This window comes from Dryobates pubescens, chromosome 41 (genome assembly GCF_014839835.1).
Source record: "Dryobates pubescens isolate bDryPub1 chromosome 41, bDryPub1.pri, whole genome shotgun sequence".
Classification (NCBI taxonomy): domain Eukaryota; kingdom Metazoa; phylum Chordata; class Aves; order Piciformes; family Picidae; genus Dryobates; species Dryobates pubescens.
The window spans coordinates 594,575-621,358 of NC_071652.1; the positions used below are offsets into that span (position 1 = coordinate 594,575).

At 59.9% G+C, this 26,784-nt stretch overlaps 3 protein-coding genes across 3 annotated transcripts; all 3 read left to right on the forward strand.

Annotated features, from left to right (window-relative positions):
- Positions 1-9,393: 9,393 nt before the first annotated feature.
- On the forward strand, positions 9,394-10,729 carry LOC128899249 (loricrin-like). The gene is made up of 3 exons (XM_054177629.1): positions 9,394-10,056; positions 10,177-10,270; positions 10,586-10,729. Exons 1-3 carry the CDS (start codon positions 9,545-9,547, stop codon positions 10,727-10,729), a joined length of 750 nt encoding a protein of 249 aa, XP_054033604.1. The 5' UTR covers positions 9,394-9,544.
- Positions 10,730-18,983: 8,254 nt separating this feature from the next.
- LOC128899171 (keratin-associated protein 5-4-like) lies at positions 18,984-19,328 on the forward strand. Its single transcript, XM_054177512.1, has one exon. The coding sequence runs from the start codon at positions 18,984-18,986 to the stop codon at positions 19,326-19,328; it is 345 nt and encodes a 114-aa protein (XP_054033487.1).
- Positions 19,329-23,023: 3,695 nt separating this feature from the next.
- On the forward strand, positions 23,024-23,368 carry LOC128899169 (keratin-associated protein 5-4-like). Its single transcript, XM_054177508.1, has one exon. The coding sequence runs from the start codon at positions 23,024-23,026 to the stop codon at positions 23,366-23,368; it is 345 nt and encodes a 114-aa protein (XP_054033483.1).
- The last annotated feature ends 3,416 nt before the right edge of the window (positions 23,369-26,784 follow it).

The window sequence follows — 26,784 nt, forward strand, 5'->3', positions numbered from 1 at the left end:
GCAAAGAGCAGGAGCCACGTACGGCCAAGAAGTATGGGTCTGGGTTAGTCAGCAGGGCCCTGGGATGGTCAGAGGCTGTCTCACTTCCAGCAGGAAGGTGTCCTGGACTATAAAAGGTCTCCTGGCCCAGCTCACTTCATTCGCTCTTCTCCTCCCTCCAGCGCTCCTCAAGTCTCCAGCAGGGTAAGTGAGAACCTCTCAATCCTCCTCCCTCCCCAAGGAGAAGAATGCTCTGGGGCTCTTCCAACAGCGTCCAGGTGGAGCTGGGAATCTGGACTGGAAGTGGCTGAAACTGGGCAGCACCAGCCAGGAGCAACAGGGAGGAGGCACAAGTGCAAAAGGATGAAGAGGCTGCAGGAGTACCAAGAGGGTTGTGCAGAGCAGAGGGAGCCAGAAGGTCCCAGGCTCTGTGCACTGCTCTGGGGGATTCCTGCCAAGCCATTGCCAGAAAGAGAAGAGGAGGCTGAGGGGAGACCTCCTGGCTCTCTGCAGCTCCCTGAGAGGAGGCAGGAGCCAGGTGGGAGTTGGGCTTTTCTCCCAAGGGACAAGGACAGGAGAAGAGGAAATGGCCTCAAGTTATCCCAGGGGAGGTTTAGGTTGGACAGCAGAAGAAACTTCTTGACTGAAAGGGTCCTGCAAGCCTGGCCCAGGCTGCACGGGGAGGTGGTGGAGTCCCCATCCCTGGAGGGGTTTCAGAGCTGCAGAGCTGTGCTGCTGAGGGCCACGGTTCAGCATCAGCTTAGGTGGAGTTAAAGAAGGAAGAGTTGGACTGCATGAGCTCCAAGCCAAGTGGGTATCTGGCTCTCTGATTCTAAGGCCAGGGAGCCCTGGGACCAGTAAGGAGCCCTGGGACCAGTAGCTGATGCAGGAAAAAGAGTGAAGAGCTGTGAGCAAGGTTTGCTACAGGCAAATGTGGTTTGGTTTGCTATCACCTTGGTCTCAGCTCCTTAAATCCCCAAGCTGAACACAAGCAGGGGGTTGGATTCCTTCTGCACTTTCCAACCTGCTGCTCCCAGTCACAGCCAAACTCTCTCTGTCCCCTTCCAGCTTTGCCTACACCAAGACCCTCACCATGCCCAACGGCTGCTGCGGTGGTTCCAGCAACTACTCCATCTGCTGCTACAGCACCCCCAAGTGCTGCAAGACCCCCATGTGCTGCACCCCCATGCAGTACTGCTGCCCCTCCACCTGCTGCATGCCCATGCCGAGCTGCTGCTACATCATGAGCAACAACAACGGAGGCTGCTGCGGCGGCAGCAGCGGAGGTTGCTGCGGCAACTGAAGCCTCCTGGCTCGCTTGGCGTTGGACATGGACATGGATACAGCCCTGGATGCTCTCCCTCCTCCTCACAGCCTGTAGATCTTCTCTTCTTCACCTGCCCTTAATCTCCAAGTGCCTGGAAGGTGCTTTGAAGCTGCTCCCCACCGGTGGGGGGGTCCCTCTGTGAGCGCCTGGTCCTGCTGCCGGTTTTCCCCTTGGTGTGTGGGATGCTTCCTGCTGTCAGTGCCACTCTCCCTTCTCTTGCCTCCCTCCCCAGCTAGTCCCCACAGACAATAAAGTTGATGAGCTAGAGCCCTGCACAGCCTGCTTGGTGTTCATTCATTTCTCTTTCCCTTCAGTTACAGCTCAAATTTGGTGACTTTGGCTTCGGTTCTGAACAGATCAAATTGTTCAGCTCTTGGTCGTGCTGCTGCTGGCATCACCCCATGGACATGAGGCCAGCTTCCTGGGACAGCCTCTCAGCCAGGGCAAAAGCAGAGTTTGGTAGCAGCAGTTCTCCAAGCTGATCGAGCAGCCTCCTGGCCACACAGCTTCCTGATGTCTTAGGAGGCTGAAGATACGGTTGGGCTCGGTGACCTTAAAGGCCTCTTCCAACCAGCCCCACTCTGATTCTGTCATTCTCCACACCCAGCCTGTGAGTGAAGCTGCTGCATGGTCCTAAAGCCAGAGCTAAAGGACTTTTGGGCAATGGGAAGCTTTCCAGAGAGTTTGTGGAGCTTTGAAGCAGGCAGCTTCAAAAGGTTTGGTATCTTCTTACTAGGGTTAAAGAGCTCAGCAAGCAGGGTCTGCACGGAGGAGAGGCACTGACAGGTGGGGAGTGCTTGAAGGGGGCTCCAGGAGAGCTGGAGAGGGACTTTGTGCAAAGGCCTGGAGGGACAGCACAAGAGGTGATGGCCTCAAAGTGGGAGAAGCTGAACTGAGATGAGACATGAGGAAGAAATCCTTCCCTATGGGGGTGGTGAGGCACTGGAACAGGCTGCCCAGAGAAGCTGTGGAGGCTCCAAGCCTGGAAGTGTTCAAAGCCAGGATGTGAGATGGGACCTTGGGCAAACTGGGCTGGTGGGAGGTGTCCCTGGCAATGACAGGAGGTTGGAACTAGATGGTCTTGAAAGCTCCCTTCCAACCCAAACCATTCTATGACTCTCTGATACAAGCCCAGCCTGAGGGATTCACCTAGTTCCATCTGGAATCCTATCAAAGAGATGAGACTCAGGAAGGAAATATTTGCACTTGGTGGCTTACAAAATCCTCAGCAAAGGAAATGTCTCCAAAAGAGCTTTTCTAACATGAAAAAAATCCCCAAAGACCTTAACCTTGGGGCCATGGTGAGGAGCTCCAGCTCAGAACTCCTCGTTGGCAGATGCTGAGGTCTCTCCCATCCTTCCATCCTGGGTTCCTGCAGGGTCATTGCATTTCTCCTCTACCTAGAGAAGAAATTACCCTGGTGGCAGCCAAGCTGTCAGGCCCCAGAGTCACACCCCTGGAATTCTGCAGGTGATTTTCCCAGTGATTCAAACCCAGCCACCAGGGGACAACCCACTGAGCATCTCCTCCAGAGGCCCTGCTGTGGAAATGCCTTTAGCAGCTCAGCCCCAGGGCTGCCCTGAGAGATGCTTTGGTCAACAACGACTTCTCCATCCACAGAAATTCCAAGGGGAGCAGCTGCATGGAAAATGAGTCAAAGCAGAAGTGCTGGCAAGGTGGAGATGCTGCCTGACAGAGCCTGGAGTGGTTCCCTCATGAGGTCAGGGCTGCTCCATGGTGTCCTGCCTCCAGGTTCCCAGTGTATGTAAAGGCTCTCCGTGTGCAAACCTCTCATTGGCCCCAGGTGTTCCTCACTTGGACCTGAAGGAATTCATTTAAGAAGGGGACCATCCACCCCACCCACAGCCCAGCACAGTCCAGCCCTGTGTCCTGACCTGCTGGTGCCCATTGGGGTCCTGCAGTCAGAGCTCAGCACTTCCAGAACCACACAGAGGGCAACCAGGACAGGGGAGGGGGAACCTGCTGGGAAGCAGCTCCAAGGAGAAGGACCTGGGAGTGCTGGGGGACAAGTCAGCAAGGTGCCCTCATGGCCAGCAAGGCCCCAGTGGTCTCCTCGGGGGGCATTCAGAAGAGCAAGGCTGCAGAAGACCTTCGAGAGCTTTTTAAGGACCTTGTTTCAAGGCAGCAGCCCCAGACACGGAACCGGACGCCAGGGCTCCTGAGCCTCCTTTGCGGTTTTCCCACTGCCACAACAGCCTCCTCTCGGGCACATCACTCAGCATCCCGGCATTCCAGGTATCCTTATCCCAGGATCCCATCTGACTAACATTAGGTAACAGCGCACTCGAACATGACCAATGGGAGAACTAATTAGCTAATGGCCCCTGCCTGTGCGGAGGGCTGAGCTGACATCAAGGGAGATGCTAATTGCAGCTGATGACTCCAGCAGCGAGCGCCGGGGACACAAAGCTGCGTGCAGCAGAGGCACTCAGAGCTCAGCTATTCATTCCCTGGCTGTGCCTCACCTCCAGGAGAGCTCAGCCACATATAAAAGCTTTCAGCCCTGCCACTGTCCTCAAAACTCAGGCTCCCTGCCCGGCCCGGCCAGCAGCAGCCACAGGGTGAGTTGGATCCTCTCAGCTCTCTCCGATTTTTCCTTGTTTTTGATAGAAACAGCTGAAGAAAAACCAACCCCAAACCAAAACAACTCAGCCAGAAGCTGCTGCGGTTTCCTTCTTCCTCCCAGACTGTTTATCCCTGAGGGCTTGGCCACCTCTGGCTGAGGGAATTGGAGTTGTTTAGTCTGGAGAAAAGAGGCTCAGAAGAGATCTTCTGGATCTCTCCAGCACCCTAGAAGGAGGCTGGAGCCAGGTGGGGGTTGGGCTCCTCTCACGAGGAGCAAGTGCTAGGGTAAGAGGAAATGGCCTCAAGCTGGACCAGGGCAGGTTTGGGTTGGACATGAGAAGCAACTTCTTCCTTGCAAGGGTTCTCCAAGCCTGGCTCAGGCTGCCCAGGGAGGTGGCTGAGTGCCCATCCCTGGAGGGGGTTCGAAAGCCTCAGAGATGTGGAGCTGAGGTTTAGCAGCAGGGTTGGCAGAGTCAGAAGGGTTGGACTGGAGGAGCTCAAAGGTCTTTTCCAACCCGAACGATTCCATGGTTCTCTGCTCTCTGCCACAGGACTCGGTGCCACGCAGGCGGCAGTGCCCAGGACATGGTGTGTGGTGAGCAGGGCTGGGCGCAGCCCGCTTCCAAGGGCTACTGCCACCAAAGCCCCGCCGATCTCCCTCCGTGCCACGACCACGGCAGCCTCAGCCACGACCTGGAGGGGTCCTGCCAGAGTGAGCCGCAAGCTTTCCAGCCCCTGGAGCCGTGCCCAGCCCGGAGCTGCTGCTCCCCGCAGCAGAGCTGCAGCGCTGGCAAGCCCCGGCGGCGGGTGGAGGTGAGCCACGTTCAGCCTGCCTGCCCCCCGCCCGCGAAGATCCACCGGCGGCCCCTGCAGCAGTACCGGCCATCGGCGACCTGCCCGGAGCCCTGCAGTGCCCAGCCGCGGCGGCGAGTGGAGCAGTGCCCGCTGGAAGATGCCAGTCCCTGCCCCCTCCCGGCGCCGCGCCCCCGGCCGCTGCAGCACCGCTGCCCCTGCAGCCCCTGCTGCCGCCCGCCCGCCCAGCGCTGCGGCCCCTGCGCCCTGCCCCTGCAGCACCAGCTGAAGCAGGTCACTCTTGTGCCCCCCTGCCTGCAGAGGAAATGAGGCTGAGGGCGGCTCACGTCCTGCTTGCTGCTTGCACTTGAGGAGAAGCTTCTGTGGTGTGAGGCTGCCGGAGTGGTTGTGGAGTCTCCTTCTCTCTGGACACTTTGAAATCCCCTCCTGGACACTGTGATGCTGTGCAGCCTGATCTAGGCACAGCTGCATCGCTGAAGGGGGTGGAGCAGATGATCTCCAGAGGTCCTTTCCAGCCCCCACCTCGCTGGGATCCTGTGGGGGATGCTTCACTCCTCAGCCACACCACCACCGTCCCCCCCTCCACCCTCTGCACGATGCCACATGGCTGTGGCTGCTCTTTGCACACTGGACTCTGGGTCTGCAGTCCCCTGCTTGACTCTGGCCAGCACTGACACTTTAGGTCCCCATGGCCCTCCCCCTGCCAGGGAACAGGCTCAGGATCACAACCACTGATGAGGCTCCATGCCTGGAAGTGTGCCAAGCCAGGCTGGATGGTGCCCTGAGCAGCCTGGGGTCCTGCCCATGGCGGGGGGGGGGGATTGGAATTGGTGATCTTTGAGGTCCCTTCCAACCCCAAAACCATTCCATGACTCTGTGCACCCCACTCTGCTCTTCCTCGGGGTAGAGCAGCCCTTTCTCCCCACTTCTGAGAAGCCTGAGGATGGAGAAAGCAAAGAGAAGGAGCCTGAGTGAGGATGGACAGGCAGACAGCCTGCCCTGGGTCCACCTTCTCCCATGGCTTCAGCCACTTGGGGGCTGCTGGGAACAGAGACAGGACTGTACTGGGGGGGGGGGAAGTACCTGCAGGGTCTGCAGGAGCAGCAAGGCCTCCTGCACTTCCTTTTCTCTCTGTGTACTCAAGAATAAAGTACAAACTCGGTGACACTTCTTGGCTGCTTTTTATTCCACCTCCTTCCCCTTTTCCCCCCTGCCCCCCCCCCCCGCCAAGTACCAGCAGCATCACCATGAGCTGCTCAAAGCCTCTGAAATCCTCACAAGGGAACCTGGAAATCTCCAGCTGGGATTAGAGCTCAGGTTTCAGCTCTGCCTGCAGCAGTTTTGCCATCTGGGCTTTGGGGTTTTCCTCTCTCTGCGTGCTTTCAGAACCTCTCCACCGTGGCTGCCCAGGGCAGGAGCAGCGCGGGGGCCTCCCTGCTGGCCACCAGCAGGGGATCGAAGCACAGTTTGCACACACAGCCCCCCACAGCGTGTGCCACCCCCTTCATCAGCCAGGTAGCAACGCAGCAGCACGAGGCCATCCCTCCATCTCGATGTTCATCCTGATAATTAAAGTGTGTCCCAGCACAAGGTGTGGCCATGCATGCCAGGAATGTCTTTCCCTTCCTGGCCCAGGAGGCCAGGACCTTCCCCTGCAGCCCCTCGCTGCCCACCTCCTGCAGGCACTCAAGGAACCCTGCTGTGTTTCTCTTGTTTTGCCAGAAAAAAAAACAAACAACTTCTTCCCCTGGGAACCTTCAAATATTTATGGTTGCTGCTTTGTGTTGTCTAAACCTCACTCCAGGAGTCCTCATCCCCACCACTGACCACCAAGGGAGCCCGGAGAGGAAATGAATTCTGCTTTTCCTAGAGCAGAAGCTGCAGGGATTTGTGTTAACCAAGCAAAAGCAAACTCCACAGCCCTGGGAACTTCAGCTCCAGAGATCCCCCTCCCTTAGTGCCTGGTGGCTTCCCAGCCTCTTCTCACTGAAGCCAGTTCCAGGGCACCCTCCTGGTGTGGTGCCCAAGTGGTGACTCAGAGCCCACAGACCAAAGGTCAGCTTAGAGCCCACAGCAGCAGTGCCAGGTCAGCTTTGGTCCAGCTGTCCCAGCCCTCACGTCCTGGTTAGTCCATCCCAGCCACAGGATCACTTCTCCAGCAGGTCCATGTCCCAGTTTCCAGCAGGACCACTTCTCCATCAGGTCCATGTCCCAGTTTCCAGCAGGACCACTTCTCCAGCAGGACCATCTCCTGTATCTCCTGTTTTCCAGCAGCACCACTTCTCCAGCAGGTCCATGTCCCATTTTCCAGCAGGACCACTTCTCCAGCAGGTCCATGTCCCAGTTTCCAGTAGGACCACATCTGCACCAGGCCCATGTCCTGTTTTCCAGCAGGACCACGTCTCCACCAGGACCATCTCCTGTTTTCCAGCAGGACCACATCTCCACCAGGACCATCTCCTGTTTTCCAGCAGGACCACGTCTCCACAAGGACCATCTCCTGTTTTCCAGCAGGACCACTTCTCCAGCAGGTCCTTCTCCCATTTTCCAGCAGAACCATTCCTCCAGCAGGTCCATGTCCCATTTTCCAGCAGGACCACTTCTCCACCAGGTCCATGTCCCATTTTCCAGCAGGACCACTTCTCCAGCAGGTTCATGTCCCAGTTTCCACTGGGACCACGTCTCCAGCAGGTCTATGTCCCACTCCCCATGACTCCAGCCCCTCAGCCCAGCTCAGTGCCAGCTGAAGATTTGCCAAGTCCATCCCATCATGCAGGGCACTCATCAGGCTGGCAGCCAGCACCAGCAGCCAGTTTCTCTCCCACCATGCAGTCCCATTTTGCAGTGCTGCCACAGCAGATGACCCCAGAATCACAGAATCACAGAAAGCATCTGGTTGGAAGAGACCTCAAAGACCACCCAGTCCAAATTTCAACCCAGTCACCCACCCAGGCCACATCTCGACCAGGTCAGCTGCCAGGCTGCCACGGGACCCTGTGCCAACAGCTTTGCCAAGGTCGAGGGAGCAGCATCCACGCCGCTCACTCCACCACCCCCACCACCCCCCACTCCACCATCCACAGAGCCAACCCCTTCCTCACCAACCCCCACCAGAGTGATTTGCCTTTGGTGACTCTGAGCTGGCACTTCCCAGTCACCTGCCTGTGCTGCAGGCACCTGGAAATGCTCCTGACAGGGGAGCAGGAGGGACATGAGCTTGGTGCACATCACAGCCCCTGACTCACAGGTCACCTGCCAGGCTGCCAGGGCCCTCTGGAGCTGGTGAATAAGGAGGTTATTACCTGCCTCATATTCCCCATGTGTGCAGGTCCCTTATGGGCACCACTCAGCACTGCATCATAATTAGAGGAGCTGCTTATCAGCAGCAGTGAGTCAGGCAGAAGATGCCAGGTGCTGGAACAGAGAGGAGGAGATGCTTTGCCAATAAAGAATTTAATCCTCGTTCCTCCAGAGTGTTTCATGGGCAAGGGGAAGGTTTGGAGCCATATAAAAGGTCTCCATCCCACTGCCTCTCACAATCTGCTGCCCTGGTCAGCGGCTGCCTGCCCTGGTGAACTGGGTAAGACTCATCCCAGAGCAGCTGGGTTCACTTCTGGGTGGGTGTCTGGATTCAGGAGGTCTCAGGCCTGGCACCTGGCCATGGCCCACCCTGAGGGCTGGAGGGCAATAGGCTAAGCCTGGAAGGCAGTAGGCTAAACCTGCAGGGTGATAGGCTAAGCCTGGAGGGTGGTAGGCTAAGCCTGGAGGGTGGTAGGCTAAACCTGGAGGGTGACAGGCTAAGCCTGGAGGGTGGTAGGCTAAACCTGGAGGGTGATAGGCTAAGCTTGGAGGGTGGTAGGCTAAACCTGGAGGGTGATAGGCTAAGCCTGGAGGGTGGTAGGCTAAACCTGGAGGGTGACAGGCTAAGCCTGGAGGGTGATAGACTAAACCTGGAGGGTGATAGGCTAAGCTTGGAGGGTGGTAGGCTAAACCTGGAGGGTGGTAGGCTAAGCCTGGAGGGTGACAGGCTAAGCCTGGAGGGTCATAGACTAAACCTGGAGGGTGATAGGCTAAGCTTGGAGGGTGATAGGCTAAACCTGGAGGGTGGTAGGCTAAACCTGGAGGGTGACAGGCTAAGCCTGGAGGGTCATAGACTAAACCTGGAGGGTGATAGGCTAAGCTTGGAGGGTGGTAGGCTAACCCTGGAGGGTGGTAGGCTAAACCTGGAGGATGACAGGCTAAGCCTGGCTAAGCCTGGAGGGTGATAGGCTAAGCCTGGAGGGTGATAGGCTAAGCCTAGAAGGTGATAAGCTAAGCCAGGAAGCTCTTGAGGGACCTGGGTATGGATTTACAGCAGTATAGAACAGAACAGAGTCCTGAAGGTTGGGAATGCTCTCTAAGGCCATCGTGGCTGCATCAACCCAACTCTACCACGACCACTAAACCATGTCCCAAAGTGACAGTGCCAGTCCCCATCCCTGGAGGTGTTCCAAAAGCCTACAGACATGGCACCTGGGGACATGGTTTAGTGGCTGTGGTGGCGCTGGGTTGGCTGAATGACCTTGGAGGCCTTTCCCAACCTTGGTGACTCCATACCCCAGAGCCTTGTGGTTGTCTCTGGTCTTGGAGGGAAAAGATCTCAGGAGCAAGGTCAGCAAGAAGGTTTGGACATAATCTGACCAGGGTTGGACACCTGCAGGAGTGGCCTCCAGCTGCAGGCTGCCAGGGTGAGCAAGGTGCCAGGGGCTCAGGGGAAATGAATGAGATGGAAACTCAGGGCCCCTGGCTGTCTGCTTCCCAGGTCCTCCCTCCAGCTTCAGCTCCAGCTCCAACTCCAGCATGATCTACTCCTCCGGAAGAGAATCCTACTTCAACCTGAACTCGACCTGGTACGACCCCGCGGGGTCCTGGCTGGACACTCGGCGGACCCCCTTCCGCTACGGCTACGGCAGCTGCTCCTCGGGGTGCTGCGAGCGGGGCGCGGAGGGGATGCGGGGCCACGACTATCGCTGCTACGGCTACCGGCAGCCGCGCTGCGCCGAGCGCTGCCAGGGCTCCGCCGCCTCCTGCCACGCAGCAGGGGGCTCCAGCTGCGTCCGGAGGCCCTCCTACAGCTACGGCACCTCGGGGGGGTGCCAAGGCTACGGCAGGTCGGTCTGCTCCGAAAGATGCCAAGGGTCCTCAGGGTGCCACGGAGGCGGTTCGAGCTGCGTCAGGAGGCCCACGTACAGCTCTGGGTCGTCAGGAGGATGCCAGGGCTACGGGGGGGGCGTCTGCTCCGAGCCCTGCCACGGAGCAGCGTACCAGGGGGGGCAGCCCTCCTGTGGCAAGCCAGGACAGAGCAGCTCCCAGTGCTGCCCAGTGCAGACCTCAGGAGGATGCCAGGGCTACGGGGGGGGCGTCTGCTCCGAGCCCTGCAGCGGAGCAGGGTATCAAGGTGGGAAGCCCTCCTACGGCAAGCCAAGACAGAGCATCTCACAGTGCTGCCCGGTGCAGACCTGTGCCCCTCCGCAGCAGGTCTGTGCCCCTCCGCAGCAGGTCTGTGCCCCTCCACAGCAGATCTGTGCCCCTCCAGTGAAGGTCTGTGCCACTCCGAAGCAGATCTGTGCCCCTCCACAGCAGGTCTGTGCCCCTCCACAGCAGATCTGCGCCCCTCCACAGCAGATCTGCGCCCCTCCACAGCAGATCTGTGCCCCTCCAGTGAAGGTCTGTGCCACTCCGAAGCAGATCTGTGCCCCTCCACAGCAGATCTGTGCCCCTCCAGTGAAGGTCTGTGCCCCTCCGCAGCAGTCCTGCATGCCCATGGCAAAGTGCATCCCGAGGCAGCAGCCACAGCAGATCTGTGCCCCTCCGCAGCAGATCTGTGCCCCTCCGCAGCAGATCTGTGCCCCTCCGCAGCAGATCTGTGCCCCTCCGCAGCAGATCTGTGCCCCTCCGCAGCAGTCCTGCATGCCCATGGCAAAGTGCATCCCGAGGCAGCAGCCACAGCAGATCTGCAAAGCGCCAGCCCGGAAGACAAAGTAGAAAAGGGGCAGGAGCGAGGGCAGCCTCTCTGTGCCGCAGCCTCTCTGCGCCGCAGCCTCTCTGCGCCGCAGCACCGCCGCGCCGGGCAGCGTCCCCATGCTGCTCACACAGCTCCACTCCTCCTTTCCCCTTGCTTGTAACCTGCTCCAAGGCCCAACCCCGCGCTCTGCTCCTTCTCGTGTCACAGCAGGCGTGGAGGCAATAAACACAGCTCCTAGCTCAGAGCCCTCTCGTGTCCGTGTCCGTGTCCTCGGCTGCAGCCTTTGGAGCTCTCCTGGGTCCTTCTGGTGGCCGAAGCTGGTGCCTGCAGCTTCCCCATGCAGGGAGGCTCCAGGCTGACTCACGCTGGAGTCTTCGGTGTCGCTGCTCCACAGAGCCTCCTTGCTGGGCAGCGACAGCTTCCACCAGGGACTCCTCATGCAGCCCAGCAGCTGAATATTCACATCAACCCCCACCCCCAGCCTCATTTCATCAGAGAGGTAGAAAGGAGAGGGTCCTTGTCCTCCCCCAAGGAGGCACCAGCTGAAACCTCCAGAAAATAATGTTCCCCACACACCCCCAAAATAAGTCAGGAAGAGGATTCCAGAATGGGAATGGCACAGGCAGGGCAGAGCAGGAGGGGATGTGGGAGGTGGTGGGAATGAAATGTTCTGAGCCATGACCTCTGGCCTACTGAAGCTTCAGAGAGCACCAGTGGCAGGTTTTGCCTCACCCCAAGGCAGGCAGCTCCTGTAGGACCTCTGTGTCCCCAGCAGCTGCTTCTCAGTGATGCTTGGAGCTGAGAGGTGCTGGGAAAGAGCAGAGAGGGCTGAGACCTCCCCGAGGTGAGGACCCAGGAGGAAGTGGAGATCATCCAGGCCAGGAGTACTCCAGATGGAAATCAGAAAGAGGTTTGTGGGCACCAAGGAGGACAATTGGCTGGAGCTGCTCTCTCTAATGGGGTGAAAGGCCCCAGGCTCCTGGCAGGAGGTGGCCTGGTAGGGCTAGGAGAGGAAGCACCTGGGGTGAATGTTGCAGCAGAGGGATCTGGAGCCAGTGACTCACAGCAGCAGGTCCCCAGTGCTCCTCACGCAACCCAGGAGAGAGCCTCCACCACCTGCAGCTCCTGGCCCAGGATGTGACACATCCCAGGTTCAGACACTTGGTAGCATCAGTGGTGGAGATCTCTCCAGGTTCCTGTGGTGGAGGTTTTGCAGGTGGACACAGCAGCTGCCAACCTGCTCTGTCCTGAGCCTGCAGCAAGCCTCCCTCCTGCCTTGCCAGCCTCTTCCTCACAGCTGTGCCAAGGCTGATGCCAAGGTGCCCTGCAGAGCGCTGTGTCCCCATCCCAAGCGTGGCTGAGTGGTGTGGCCCAGCCCTGGGACAGCCCAGATCACAGAATCATAGAGTGGTGAGGTTGGGAGGGACCTCTGGAGGTCATCTCCTCCAGCCCCCCCCTGGCAGGGTCACCTGGAGCAGGCTACCCAGGAAGGTTTACAGCCTGGTCTTGAAAGTCTCCAGAGGAGACTCCACAGCCTCCCTGGGCAGCCTGCTCCAGGCCTCCAGCAGCCTCACACCAAACAAGTTCCTCCCAACTGCAGAATAAACCAACTCCTGAGCCTGGACTTAGGGCAACTACAGAAGCCATTCCTTCCCTAAAGCAAGCAAATCACCTTGCCAGGCTGGGCAGAGGGGCAGAGGCCAAGGGCATGAGATTGAACACATCCAAGTGCCAGGTTCTACACATTGGCCACAACAGCCCCAGGCAGTGCTACAGGCTGGAGGCAGAGCGGCTGAGAGCAGCCAGGCAGAAAGGGACCTGGGGGTAGTGGTTGTGAGCAGGCTGAACATGAGCCAGCAGTGTGCCCAGGTGGCCAAGAAGGCTCTTCTCCCACGCAACCAGAACCAGAACAAGGGGACACAGTCTCAAGCTGTGCCAGGGGAGGTTTAGGCTGGATGTTAGGAAGAAGTTCTTCATTGAGAGAGAGATTGGCCCTTGGGTTGTGGTGCCCAGGGAGGTGGTGGAGTCCCCATCACTGGAGGGGTTTGGGAGGAGACTGGATGGGGTGCTGGGTGCCATGGTTGAGTTGATCAGATGGTGTTGAGTGAGAGGTTGGACTTGATGATCTTGAAGGTCTCTTCCAACCTGGTTTATTCTTCTCTTCTCTCCCCTTCTCTTCTCTTCTCTTCTCTTCTCTTCTCTTCTCTTCCCTTCTCTTCCCTTCTCTTCCCTTCCCTTCCCTTCCCTTCCCTTCCCTTCCCTTCCCTTCCCTTCCCTTCCCTTCCCTTCCCTTCCCTTCCCTTCCCTTCCCTTCCCTTCCCTTCCCTTCCCTTCCCTTCCCTTCCCTTCCCTTCCCTTCCCTTCCCTTCCCTTCCCTTCCCTTCCCGAATTCCTCCACTCAGGGATTCAGGGAAGCTTCCCCCAAAGAAGAGGAGCCTGGCAGAGGAGAGGGATGGAGCTCAGGGACCAGCTGCAGGGTCAGGATGGTCCTGCCCGGCCCTGTCCTGCTCACGGTGGAGGCCTCCCCGTGCGTGGGAATGCTCCAGAGCAGGTCCTGCTCAGGTGGAGTCTCTGTCGCCGAGAGCAGCGATGCAGAGGCCCTGTCCCTGCCCACGGGAGCTGGGAGTCAGCAGGGAGTCGTGAGCAGGAGTTTCACAACAGCCTGCATCCTCCTGCTGTTTGTGAAATGCCCTCAGAGATGTTCTGATCCTCTCAGGCATCCACTCCTCCACCTGAGTCAGCTCCGCTCGTGAGGGATAAATCACCACATCCCACCCTGCTGGGGTGGGACCTCTGGGGAGCATCTTCCTCCAAGCCCCCCTGCTCCAGCAGGGCTCCCCCAGCAGCTTGCCCAGGGGCACAGTGCCCGGGGCAGGGGGGTTGGAAGCTCTCCACACCAGGAGACTCCACAGCCTCCCTGGGCAGCCTGCTCCAGGCCTCCAGCAGCCTCACACCAAATAAGTTTCTCCTCCTGCTCTGCTGGAGCCTCCTGGGCTCCACTTTGTGCCCCTTGCCCCCTGGCCTGGCCCTGGGCACCACTGAAATGCCCTTTCCAGCCCCAACCAGTTTGGGATTCTGGGATGCCAGAGGAAGCTGGGAAGGGTTCCAGTCACAGGCAGCATCCTGAGCCTGCCCTGAGCCATGCCAGGCCTGGGGGGCAAGCAGTGTTTGGGGGGGGCACAGCGAGGGGCAGCGATCCTGAGGGCAAGATAGGATATTGATCTGCAGTCCCAAAGGCAGGGTATTGATCTGCAGTCCCAAAGGCAGGGTATTGATCTGCAGTCCCAAAGGGAGGGCATTGATCTGCAGGCCCAAAGGGAGGATATTGATCTGCAGTCCCAAAGGGAGGGCATTGATCTGCAGGCCCAAAGGGAGGGCATTGATCTGCAGTTCCAAAGGCAGGGTATTGATCTGCAGGCCCAAAGGGAGGGCATTGATCTGCAGTCCCAAAGGCAGGGTATTGATCTGCAGTCCCAAAGGCAGGGCATTGATCTGCAGTTCCAAAGGGAGGGTATTGATCTTCATTCCCAAAGGGAGGATATTGATCTGCAGTCCCAAAGGCAGGGTATTGATCTTCATTCCCAAAGGCAGGGCATTGATCTGCAGTCCCAAAGGGAGGGTATTGACCTGCAGCCCCGAAGGGAGGATATTGATCTGCAGACCCGAAGGCAGGATATTGATCTGCAGACCCAAAGGCAGGATATTGATCTTCATTCCCAAAGGCAGGGTATTGATCTGCTCACAAGAGTGAGTCAAGGAGCAGCCTGCAGCTCCCTAATTGCCCAGCTGCTGGGGTGCTGAGCAATCAGGTCCCTTGGGTGGGAGCTCCTCTCGTTTCCGGGGCAAAAGCGCTCGGAGGCCTATAAAAGGTCCTCACTCAGCTTCTCCTCATCATCCCAGCTTCACATCTCCTCCTGAGCTCCAGCTGAGCAGGGTAAGTCCAGCCTGATCCAGCTTCTGCACTTCTGCTTCTCACCAGCTTTGACCTGCTCCAGAGGTCTTCACCACTTCTCTCTCTGCACCTCTCGTCTGGGGCTCTCTGCTCACAGCTGCTCTGCTCTCTGTCCAGGTTGCCTTCTCCATCCATGTCCAGACAGAAACCAGAGAGAGCAGCCAAGAGAACCTAAAATTGCCTGGTTCAGGCAGCTGAGCCCAGGGCTCCTTAGGTCTAGCTCTGGACTCTGCCTGGCCACCGCTCCTCATCTCAAAGTGCTTTAACTTCCATCCTGTGCACTTGCTGAGAGAAAGGACAGAAATCAGAGAACCATGGAATGGCTCAGGGTGGAAGGGAGCTCAAAGCTCATGTCCTCCAACCCTGCCATGCCCAGGGACACCTCTCAGATAGACTCAGCTGCTCAAGGCCTCATCCAGCCTGGCCCTGAGCACCCTGAGGCAGGAGGCATCCGCAGCCCCCCTGGGCAGCCTGTGCCAGGCTCTCCCCACCCTGGTACTGAAGAACATCTTCCCCAGCTCCACTCTAACCCTTCTCTGTGTCAGCTCCAAACCATTCTCCCCTAGGCCTGTCTCAGACCCCCTCATGCAAAGTCCCTCTGCAGCCTTCCTGCAGGATCCCTTGAGCTAGTGGAAGGCAGCTCTGAGCTCCCCACCAGAATCTTCTCTTGCTGAGAAGGTAGCACAAAGTCCTCTCTTCAGGCCCCACCCCAGGCAGACCTGCACTGCTCATTCTTCTCCTTTCTCCTGGCTTGCAATGGGAACTGCTTCTGGACTTCTTGGTCACTTGCCACTGCCACCCAGCAGCCATCAGAGTGTCTCTTGCTTTGCACCCACCCAGGCTTCCCAGCAGGTCTGCAGGATGTGCTCCCGCCAGGACAGAGACAGCCACCAGCTGGAGAGGTCCTCCTGCCACAGCAGTGACAGCTGCCATGGCTCAGCTGGGTGCCACAGCAGCAGTGGTGGCTCTGGATGCCATGGGAGCAGAGGAGCTGGATGCCAGAGGAGCAGTGGTGGAGCTGGATGCCATAGTGGTGGCTCTGGATGCCACAGCAGCAGCTGGGGAGCTGGATGCCATGGCAGCAGTGGTGGCTCTGGATGCCATGGGAGCAGAGGAGCTGGATGCCATAGTGGTGGCTCTGGGTGCCATGGCAGCAGTGGTGGCTCTGGGTGCCATGGCAGCAGTGGGGGATGCTGCCATGGAAGTGCCCAGGACTGCCAGCAGCAGATCTACCAAGTGCCCTCAAGGATGAAGTGATCAGGACACGATGCCCAGGGCCACGTCCTGGGTCCTGTGCTGAAGGCTTTGCCGTCTCCCAGCAGTCCCCAAAGGAATTGTTCCCTCTCCCTGCCCTGCTGAGCCCTGTGCCAAGCTGTAGCCTCTCTCTGGGGTGGTTTCCTCTCTGTCAGTCTCTGAGCTATTAAAATTCATCACTCCTGGCAGTTCTGTGCCCGTGGGTTTTCTTTCACCCTTGCTTCGTGCCATGACAGAGGACACCTCATGCTCCTTCAGCACCCCTGAAGCTGCCCAGACACAGGGACCAGAGGATGGCACTGCCATGATCTGCCCTGTGGCCTCCAAAGGAAAAGAAGGGGAACAAAGATCCAAATGAGGCCATCTCAGGTCTCTCAGTGCAAGCAGCTCTCCCCCATGCTGCCTTCCCACGGAGCTAGAGCCCCAAACCCCACCAGGACCCCAGGGGCTGCACTGCTCAAGGCCAGCTGTGGGCACACAGAAGCACAGAGCACAGGGTGGGAGGGCTGGAAGGAACCTGTGGAGATCATCCAGTCCAACCCCCCCTGCCAGAGCAGGTTTGCCTGCATCAGGGTGCACAGGGACACGTCCAGGCAGGTTTGGAATCTCTCCAGAGAAGACTCCACAACCTCTCTGGGAAGCCTGCTCCAGGCCTCCAGCACCCTCACACCAAACAACTTTCTCCTTCAGTTCAACTGAAAGCTCCTGGGTTCCAGTTTGTGCCCCTGGCCCTGGCACTGGGCACCATCAGGAGAGTCCAATCCCATCCTCATGACCTCCACCCTTGAGTTCCTGCTGAGCGTTGCTCAGATCCCCTCTGGGGCTGCTCCTCTCCAGGCTTTCAGCCCCAGGGCTCTCAGCACAGACCTGGCCCCAGCACCCCAGAGGTGCCCTCCCCAGTGCAGAGCAGAGGAGCAGGAGAGCTTCCCTCAACCCCCTGGCCACACTCTTCTGAATGCCCCCAGGAGGCCACTGACCTTCTTGGGCTGGGCAGAAGCAGCCATGCTGGGGCAGAAACTCCTTTTTGTGCCCCAAGGCACCATTCCTGGGGCAGGGATCTGCACATGCTTGGCACAAACCCCACCAGGAAGCCTTTCTAGAAACCTTTAGCCCAGCACAGAGCCCCAGGCTGGGGCAGGAGTGGTGCCCAGGTGCCAGAGTTACACAAGGGACTGAGGCATTTCTCCTCAGCATGCAATTAGAGGGGGGAATTGTCAGTGATTGGTGTGGCCTGGCCCTGCAGAAGGGGATGGCTGCCCTGCTGAGATGACTCTGGAGTGTGTCACCACGCTCAGGAGGGTCTGGCACTGCTGCCCAGGGTGCAGGGGCAGCTGACTCCCAGCTCTTGGTGGAGGGATGGGTTGAGAAGGTTGGTGGGGGGGAGGCTGGGTTGGTTGCTTTGCCTCCAGCCCCCTTCCAGCCAGTTTCAAGGCATCCTGAAGTAGGCAGCCACAAAACCTAGAGGTGCCCAGGGCTGCTGGCTGAGTGCTGCTGGATGGTCCCAAGGGCTGGAACACCTCTGCTGGGAGAGCTGGGGGTGTTCAGGCTCCAGGGAGACCTCAGAGCAGCCTGCCAGTGTTTGAAGGGGAGGGCTGGAGAGGGACTTTGGACACCTTCAGGATCTGATATCAAGGTTCATCCTTTTGCCCAGCACTAACCCGGGGCCCTCAGCAGCACTTGTAAAGGTCTTTCAAAGCCCTTCAGGGAGGGAGACTCCACCACTGACCTGGGCAGCCTGGGCCAGGCCTGGACAACCCTCAGGGGGCAGAAATTGTTCCTCATGTTCAACTTAAGCTTCCTCTGGGGCAACTTGAGGCCATTTCCTCTTGCCCTGTCCCCTGTTCCTTGGGAGAAGAGCCCAAGCTCCCCTGGCTCCAGCCTCTTCTCAAGGAGCTGTAGAGACCCAGAAGGTCTCCCCTCAGCCTCCTCTTCTCCAGGCTGAACACCCCCAGCCCCCACAGCCACTCCTCAGAAGTTCTCCAGACCCTTCCCCAGCTTGGTTGCCCTTCTCTGGCCCTGCTCCAGCCTCTCCATGTCCTTCTGGCAGCGAGGGGCCCAAACCTGACCCCAGGACTGCAGCTGCGGCCCTGCCCAGCGCCCGTTCCAGGGGGGGGGAGTGCAGGAGCAGGAAACCTCAGGGCATTCCCAAAGGATGTTGTGATTCAGGTGTGTGAGATCATTCCCTGCCCTCTCAGCTCCGTGCTCCCCAGCTGTGATCAGCACCAAACCCGGGTGGTGAAGCTGTGGAAACCAGAGCCACCCACGCAGCTCCCCACTGCAGAGGGCTGTGGGGCACAGCTGCCAATTAAATGTTGCTGTGGCCCGGGCCGGGCGCTGCCGGGGGGGCGACACCCGGCCTGGGGGGGGCTGAGTCACCCTTGGGGCCTGAGCAGCAGAGAGGGGGTGAGAAAAAAGGAGAGGAGCCCCAGAGAGGTGAGCTGAGCCGAGCCGAGCCGAGCCGGGAGATGCCTGCCCCTGGGAGGGGTTTCCCTGGCAGCTGCGGTGTGCAAGGAGGCTTTAAAAGCCTCCCCGGCCCCGGGAGCCTCATCTGCTCCTCTGCCTTTGCCGCTCCAGCACCGCAGGTAGGAGCTGCAGGGCGCTGGGCAGGGACGCAGCCTGCGGAGCTCCCCAGGAGGTGGAGGGGTCGGGAAGGGGCTGAGCCCTGGGGGCTTTGTGGTGCTTGTGGGCAGGGAGGTGGAGGGAGGAGGGGAGCACAGCCGGCGGGGGGTTGGAGCTGGATGATCTTCGAGGTCCCTTCCAACCCAAACCATTCTGAGAATCTGTGAAGAAGAGCAAAGGTTTGGGCTTGGATGGAGGATCTGAGGATCCTCCCTTCCCTCCGGGAGCAGGAGGGCAGCTCGGCTGTGCTGCTGGCTCCCGAGGCTCTTGGGCTACAGCTTCGGTGGGACAAGCCCGGGGGCGGGGGGCTGTAAGAAGCTGGCCCAAGGCTGAAGGGCGACTGCAGGGTGAGGCACACGCAGGTTCCTCCGGCCCAGAAGAGCAGAAGCAGGGCAGGGAAGCCTCTGACAGCTCCTCTCTCTCCCCGCAGGTCAGCTCAGCAGCCAAGGATGTGCTCCCGGCAGGACAAGGATCAGTGCCACAGCCAGGAGCGCTACACCCGGCAGAGCAGCGGCTGCCACGGCTCCGGCGGCGGCTGCCACAGCTCCGGGGGCAGCGGCGGCGGCTGCCACAGCTCCGGGGGCAGCGGCGGGGGCTGCCACAGCTCCGGCAGCTCGGGTGGGGGCTGCCACAGCTCCGGGGGCAGCGGCGGAGGCTGCCACAGCTCCGGCGGTGGGGGCTGCCACAGCTCCGGCGGCTCCGGCTGCCACGGCAAGCCGCAGATCCAGATCCAGCAGCCCCAGCAGCAGCAGCAGCAGCAGATCCAGCAGCTGCCCCAGCAGAAGATGAAGTGACGAGGGGTTCCCCCCCCCGTCCCAGCTGCGGCAGCCAAGGCCAAGCCTGGACCAGCTCCCTCCAGCCTCCCCGAAGCTTTGCCGGCCCCGGGGCTGCCTGCCTGCAAACCTTCTCCCCTGCCCCCGGGGGTAGGGCACCGCTGGGGGCTCCCTGCTGCTGCCTCTGCCTGCTCCCCCAGGCTGGCCCCTGGCCCCACCAGGTGCCCATGAGACAATAAAGCATGAAGTTCCCAACACCTCTCTTGTGTTGCTGTTTCCTTAGCCTACTCATCCCCACCTCCCAGGTGCTCCCCAGGGATGCAGCTGGCTTAGAAGGATGTGGTCTGTACAGGGACCAGCAGGTCTCACAGGGTAGCCAGGGGAAGTCACCCCTCAGAAGGTGCCCAACCCTTCCAGGCAAGGTCCCCAGGCCCTGCTGTGCTTTCAGTACGACGAAGCTGCTCAGAGCAGGGCAGCAAAACTCAGCCAAGTCCTCTTGCGCCCTCTGAAGCTTCTCCTGCAGCTGCTGTTGGCAGCTGAGCTCAGGGCTGCACCAGCAGGACTAAGGGGTGCAGAGAGTCAAGGGAGGAGCTGGCAGAGAAGGCAAATCCATCTCCCTGCAGAGCCAGGAGCTGGCAGAGCTGTTGCTGGAAAGGAAAGAGATATCCAGGGAAGGGGTTTGGCAAGGAGGAGCTGGCCCAGGTGTGTCCCAGCCCTGTGCAGAGGCTGGGTGAGGGGAGGCTGGGTGCAGCCAGCTCCTGTTGCCAACCTCCCTCAGCCCAAGAAGTGATTCCTGGGCAGATCTCCTGAGGTTCTTTGCCTCTCAGGGCTGTGACTCTGTGAGGATTTTTTTTTTCCTCCTGTAACCACAATAAAAGAGGACAGAAGCTTCTCCACCTCCTTTTTGATGTGGTCCCTGCTTTTATCTGAGAGCTGAACCAACACATCTGAGAGGATGGGGACTGAAAGAGAGCCAGCAGCTGTTGTGAAGCCTGGACCATGGCCTGGTGCCTTGTCCTGTCCCTGGGCACCACTGAGCAGAGTCTGGCCCCAGCCTCTTGCCTCCCACCCTTGAGCTCTTGCTGAGCATTGCTCAGCTCCCCTCTGGGGCTGCTCTCCTCCAGCCTCTCATCCCCAGGGCTCTCAGCCTTTGCTCCTCACAGAGCTGTTCCAGGCCCCTCAGCAGCTTTCCAGCTCCCCCCAGACTCTCCCCAGCAACTCTCTTTCTGCACCTGGGGAGCCCAGCCCTGGCCCCAGCACTCCAGAGGTGTCCTCAGCAGGGCAGAGCAGAGGGGCAGGATGCACCCAGCCGCTGGCAATATCCTCCAGAAGGGACAATCCCAGCTCAGAGCAGCCTGGAGCCCAGAGCTGGCTCTGTCCTTGGTTCCTGCTCACGATTTCAGGTGGCAGCAACAGCAGGGATGCCCTTGGCAGCAGCAGGCAGCCCCGTGGGCATTGCTCACAGGCTCCAGCTCCTTCCCTGCGTGCAGGAACTTGCCCCATCAGCTGCACAGGTTCTGCCTGGGTGCCTGCCCAGTTCCTCCACCTCATCCCAGTTGCAGCCACCAGTTTCTGTGTGAAATCAGATGACCTCAGCAGCAGTCAGCAGGGCAGGCACCGGCTGCAGCTGGTGCTGGATGTGCCACGGCTCTGCCAGGCTGCAGCAGAGCTGGGCCCCTGCCCATGGCTGGCTCCTGGCAGCAGGCAGACAGACAGACAGACAGGCAGGCAGGCATTGCCACCAGCTGGGAGGCTTGTGAAGGACAGTCCAAGCCTCCCAAATCTCAGATTGGTCTTTTAGTTCCTCACTCTTCACCTCCTGCTCTTGGCCATGAAAGGGATGGAAATAGCCTCTGCCAAGGAGGCCTTCAAGGACCTTCCTCAGGTCTGTGTGACCCTGCAACATCTGGGCACATGTGGAGCTTGCAAGGCCTCCAGCAGTCCCCAAGACCTTTCTCTGGTGTCTCAGATGCCTTCTGGGGGGTGGAATTCACACACTTTGGGTCAAGGAAGGGAGCTGGAAAACCTTCTGCTGAAGACCTGAGACCCTTCCCCAGGAGGGCAGCCAGGAGGGGGCTGAATCCCCATCACTGGAGGTGTTCCCAAGAGGCAGAGCTGTGGTGCTGAGGGCCATGGCTCAGCCCCAGGCCTGGCAGAGCCAGAGAATGGTTGGAGTCAATGACCTTGAAGAGCTTGCCCAACTCAAATGGTTTGATGATTCTATGATTCCATGAGCCCATGGTGTGGTAATTCCATGAGTCCTTGATCCTGGGATTCCATGGGGCCAGGGCTCTGCCCTTGCCCCACCAGCTGTGCCCATGGCTGGAGTGGCACATTCAGGCTGACCACCTGAGGGAGAGGGAGAGGGAGAGGGAGAGGGAGAGGGAGAGGGAGAGGGAGAGGGAGAGGGAGAGGAGAGGAGAGGAGAGGAGAGGAGAGGAGAGGAGAGGAGAGGAGAGGAGAGGAGAGGAGAGGAGAGGAGAGGAGAGGAGAGGAGAGGAGAGGAGAGGAGAGGAGAGGAGAGGAGAGGAGAGGAGAGGAGAGGAGAGGAGAGGAGAGGAGAGGAGAGGAGAGGAGAGGAGAGGAGAGGAGAGGAGAGGAGAGGAGAGGAGAGGAGAGGAGAGGAGAGGAGAGGAGAGGAAGAAAAAGAGGGGAGAGGGAGAGGGGAGAGGGGAGAGGGAGAGGGGAGAGGGAGAGGGGAGAGGGAGAGGGCAACTTTCCACTGCTTTTCCCTGGGGGCCATTCCTGCCTTTGCCTGGTGCCAGCTCCACAGCAGGCCTCAGGCTCTGGGAGCAGAGCATCCTGGGCCGGAGCTCTAACAGGAGCTGGATCTGAGTTACCAAACCAAAGGCCGGAGAGGTGAGCCCTGGAGAGTTCCATGGCACCCTGGGTTGGCCTATTCAGGGCAGGTGAGGCTGGCAATTAGATCTTTGGGTGCCACAGGAAGCAGATAAGGAAGGAATGATCCCCAGCAGGGTGAGTCAGGCCAGGGCTGTAAACAGAGGGCGGCTGGCTGGGGGTTGGAGCTCAGGCACCGGGAGGCTGTGGCTGGAGCTGGCTCATTTCCGGGACAGGGACCTGGGACCTCTATAAAGCTGCTCCTGTCCTGAGCATCTCCACTCCCTCCTCTCTTCTCCCACTCAGGTTCAGGTGAGTGAAGCAGCTCTGGTGGCTTTCCCTCCTCTGGCTCCTATCACCCAAGGGATGAGGAGCTTGGACCTGCTGCAGAGCCTGCTGCTGGGCTGGGGGGGGGGAGTGGGCTCGTGGGGTGCTGGGCTGCACGGAGGGGGTCGTGGAGGACCTGTCTGGAGGCTGGGCCATGCTGTGCTGCTGCTGAAATCCTGCAGAGGGGGGCCGTGGGGCTCTGCTCCAGACCTGGGGGGACACTGCTAGGATCCTACAGAGCAGCGCTGGGGCAGGTGGGGGACTGCAACCAGGGACAGGCAGAGAGAGCCCAGGCTGGGGGTGCTGGGGCAGAAGGGGTGCTGGGACCAGCCCTGCTCAGCCTCCCCAGCTGTGCTGCTGGCTCCCGAGGCTCTTGGGCTACAGCTTCAGTGGGACAAGCCCGGGGGGGGCTGTAAGAAGCTGGCCCAAGGCTGAAGGGCGACTGCAGGGTGAGGCACACGCAGGTTCCTCCGGCCCAGAAGAGCAGAAGCAGGGCAGGGAAGCCTCTGACAGCTCCTCTCTCTCCCCGCAGGTCAGCTCAGCAGCCAAGGATGTGCTCCCGGCAGGACAAGGATCAGTGCCACAGCCAGGAGCGCTACACCCGGCAGAGCAGCGGCTGCCACGGCTCCGGCGGCGGCTGCCACAGCTCCGGGGGCAGCGGCGGCGGCTGCCACAGCTCCGGGGGCAGCGGCGGGGGCTGCCACAGCTCCGGCAGCTCGGGTGGGGGCTGCCACAGCTCCGGGGGCAGCGGCGGAGGCTGCCACAGCTCCGGCGGTGGGGGCTGCCACAGCTCCGGCGGCTCCGGCTGCCACGGCAAGCCGCAGATCCAGATCCAGCAGCCCCAGCAGCAGCAGCAGCAGCAGATCCAGCAGCTGCCCCAGCAGAAGATGAAGTGACGAGGGGTCCCCCCCCCGTCCCAGCTGCGGCAGCCGAGGCCAAGCCTGGACCAGCTCCCTCCAGCCTCCCCGAAGCTTTGCCGGCCCCGGGGCTGCCTGCCTGCAAACCTTCTCCCCTGCCCCCGGGGGTAGGGCACCGCTGGGGGCTCCCTGCTGCTGCCTCTGCCTGCTCCCCCAGGCTGGCCCCTGGCCCCACCAGGTGCCCATGAGACAATAAAGCATGAAGTTCCCAACACCTCTCTTGTGTTGCTGTTTCCTTAGCCTCCTCACCCCCACCTCCCAGGTGCTCCCCAGGGATGCAGCTGGCTTAACAAACCCTCTCCTGCCAGCTGTGCACATCTGGCTTCTTTCCGAGCCCTGCTGCTGCTCAGTGATCAGCCACAGCCGGTGTGGAACATCCCTGGCTGCTCCCCAGCTCCTCTCTCCTCCACCCATCACGACCTATGGGTCCCAGGTGATGGAGACAACACAAAAGCCTCTTCCCCATCCCACAGTGTGCCCTGCCTGGGCCCTACCCCCAGGATGTGCTGCTGCTTGGGGCTATTTCCAATGCCTCCAGACCCCCAGGGACGCCCCTAGATCCCCTGGCTTTGCATTCCTGCCCCATCCCAGTGCTGCTTTGCTTTGAGCACAGCTTTGAGCAGCATCCCACCCCCCCATTTGGCTGCTGGGGGTAGGGGGGCACAGAAGTCAGACAGCCAGGCCTTGTGTTCCATGGACTTTTATTGCTTTTCTTTTATGGCATCACAACTGTAAGGAGGAGAGAAAAATGAGCCCCAAAACCCAATCCCTTTGGGTTCTTTACAACACAGGAGCAGGGCAGGGCAAGCAGCTGATGGATCAATGCTCTCAGACAGGTAAGAGCTGAAGGAGTCAGCTGGAGAGGAACAAACCAGGGCAGAAAACCCTCCATCCACAGAATCTGTGAGCTTCAAATGAGCTCCCAGCCACAGAGCTTTCCTTTTCCCTGGGGAGCTGCCACTCTCCACTCATTAGTGCTCCACAGCCTGAGTCAGATCATTCCCTGGCCCCCTCCAGCCCTGCTGACCACTCGTTGGTCACTTTCTACCCAGCAAAGCCAGGAGGAGCCGCTGCAGGGAGGAGCTGATCCATCGAGGAGCTGATCCATCAACCACCTGCTCTGCCCTGGTGCTCATCAGAAGAAAGCAGCAAACCTGCCCCCACCCAGCCCAGCCCCAAGCTGCCTTTGCAAAGCGCCCCCAGGAAGAGCCCTGGGACAAAACAAGAGGCCCCAGGGTTGGATTTGCCTCACGGAGGTAATACAAGGAGCAGGGCACAGTCCTCACAGCTCCAGCAGCAGCACAGGGGCAGTCCTGGCCTGCACTGCAGGGGCAGAGCTGCTCACCCCATGCCCACAGCTCGCTGGTGCCTCTGTCCTTTGCCCATGGGGCCCTGCAGGGATCCTAGGGGAGAGGGAAGGAAATCCATGGAGGACGTCACCCAGGACCTCCTCGGAGCCCTGCTGAGGTTGGCATCGCTCCCTGCCAGCCCCCAGGTCCCTCCCTCCACCCCCCACCCCGGCCCTGCACCACCTCTGCTCTGCCCACACTTCTGACTAATTGCCTTGGTGATTGTGGTGGAGTCATTAGAGCTGATTAAAAGCTCTCTGGGTCCTCGTGGAGCTCAGCTCCTGGCTCCCTCCCATGCTCCCCCTATGAGCTGTGCTTGCTGGGGCCAGCAGCAGCACAGTGTTGGAGCCAGGTATCACCCCAGGGTGACCCCAGTCCTGAGGCAGGATCTGGCCCAGCCTAACAGAAGCTGTCCTGGAGCTTCTGCCTGCTGCTCTCCCTGAGCTCTTCCTCACCTCCTCATCCCTGTGGCCCAGGAGCTGCAGCAGGCATCCCTCAGTAGACACAGGGCTTGGCAGAACTTTTCTTCTTCTTGTTCATGGGCTCAGAGTCAGAGTCAGGCAGGCTGCTGATGTATCTGTACCTGCTGGTGGGCGACCTCTGAGGGGACAGAAGCTCATCAGACCTCCCCCCAGAGGGGCAGGGGAGGGCTGGGGTCCCTTGCTGCAAGAGCAGCACAGTGCAAGGGGTGGGCACAGCTGCCTGGAGGCCAACACCAAGCTTGGCTTTGCACCTGGGTTTGTCCAGGGAGGAGAGGGAGGCACAGCAGGAGCCCTCCTCACCCTCACCCTCACCCTCAGCCTCTGCTACCCTGCAGGGAGTTGAGGGCACTGGGACCAGAGGGAGGCACAGCAGGAGCCCTCCTCAGCCTCAGCCTCTGCTACCCTGCAGGGAGTTGAGGGCACTGGGACCAGAGGGAGGCACAGCAGGAGCCCTCCTCACCCTCACCCTCAGCCTCAGCCTCTGCTACCCTGCAGGGAGCTGAGGGCACTGGGACCAGAGGGAGGCACAGCAGGAGCCCTCCTCACCCTCAGCCTCTGCTACCCTGCAGGGAGTTGAGGGCACTGGGACCAGAGGGAGGCACAGCAGGAGCCCTCCTCACCCTCACCCTCACCCTCTGCTTCCCTGCAGGGAGTTGAGGGCACTGACACCAGAGGGAGGCACAGGAGCTTTGCTCAGGAAAATCAAAGAGTGGAGAGATCCAACTCTGAGCCTGGATGCCAGATGGGTGCTCCAGGACCCCTCACCACCCCTAAGCACCCCTAGATACTCCTCCCCAGCACCTTTCCCATCCATCTTGGCACCCTCAGCCTCGTGCAGTTACCTTGACAGGAGCAAACTCCTGCTGGATCAGCTTCTTGAACTCACTCCTGCTGAAGGGCTCAGACTTCTTCCCCTTCTTGGCTTTGCCTTGGTAGTTCTCCACCATGTCAGTGATGGCTTTGATGAGCCTGGACATCGCTCCAGCCCTGGGGAGGAGCAAAGCCTGAGGGCACAGCAGGGGGCAGGGGCAGCCCTGCTTGCAGGACATCCCTCACCCCTCAAGAACTCAAACCACTGAGGTGGAATTGACCTCAAACTCTCACCCAGTCCAAGCCCCCCTGCAGCAGGCAGGGCCATCCCCAGCTGGAGCAGGCTGCTGAGAGCCCCAGCAGCACATTCAAGTGAAGCTTCAGCTGCCCTCAGCATTGCCAGAGGTAAACCCAAATCCTCCCTTTGCTGGGTGCCAGCAGCTGGGCGTCCCCCAGCCACGCTCAACACTCTCCCCTTCATTCACTTCCTTTCTCCACTTCCCCTCTCCTTGCCCAGATGAAAAGGCTGGGAGCTGCCCGTGGCCACCTCGGGCTCCTGCTGAGTGAATCAGCCAAGGGAAGTTCTGCATCTCCACTCCTGCCAGGCTCAGGGCTGGGAGGAGGGCAACCTGGAGCAGCTCCTCCTGTGCTTGTGTCTTTAGTCCCTGCTGGGAAGGACGAGCTGCAAATCACACTCCCCCCCCTCCAGGAACAACACACACACACACACCCCTCCCTCAGCAAAGCCTGCAGC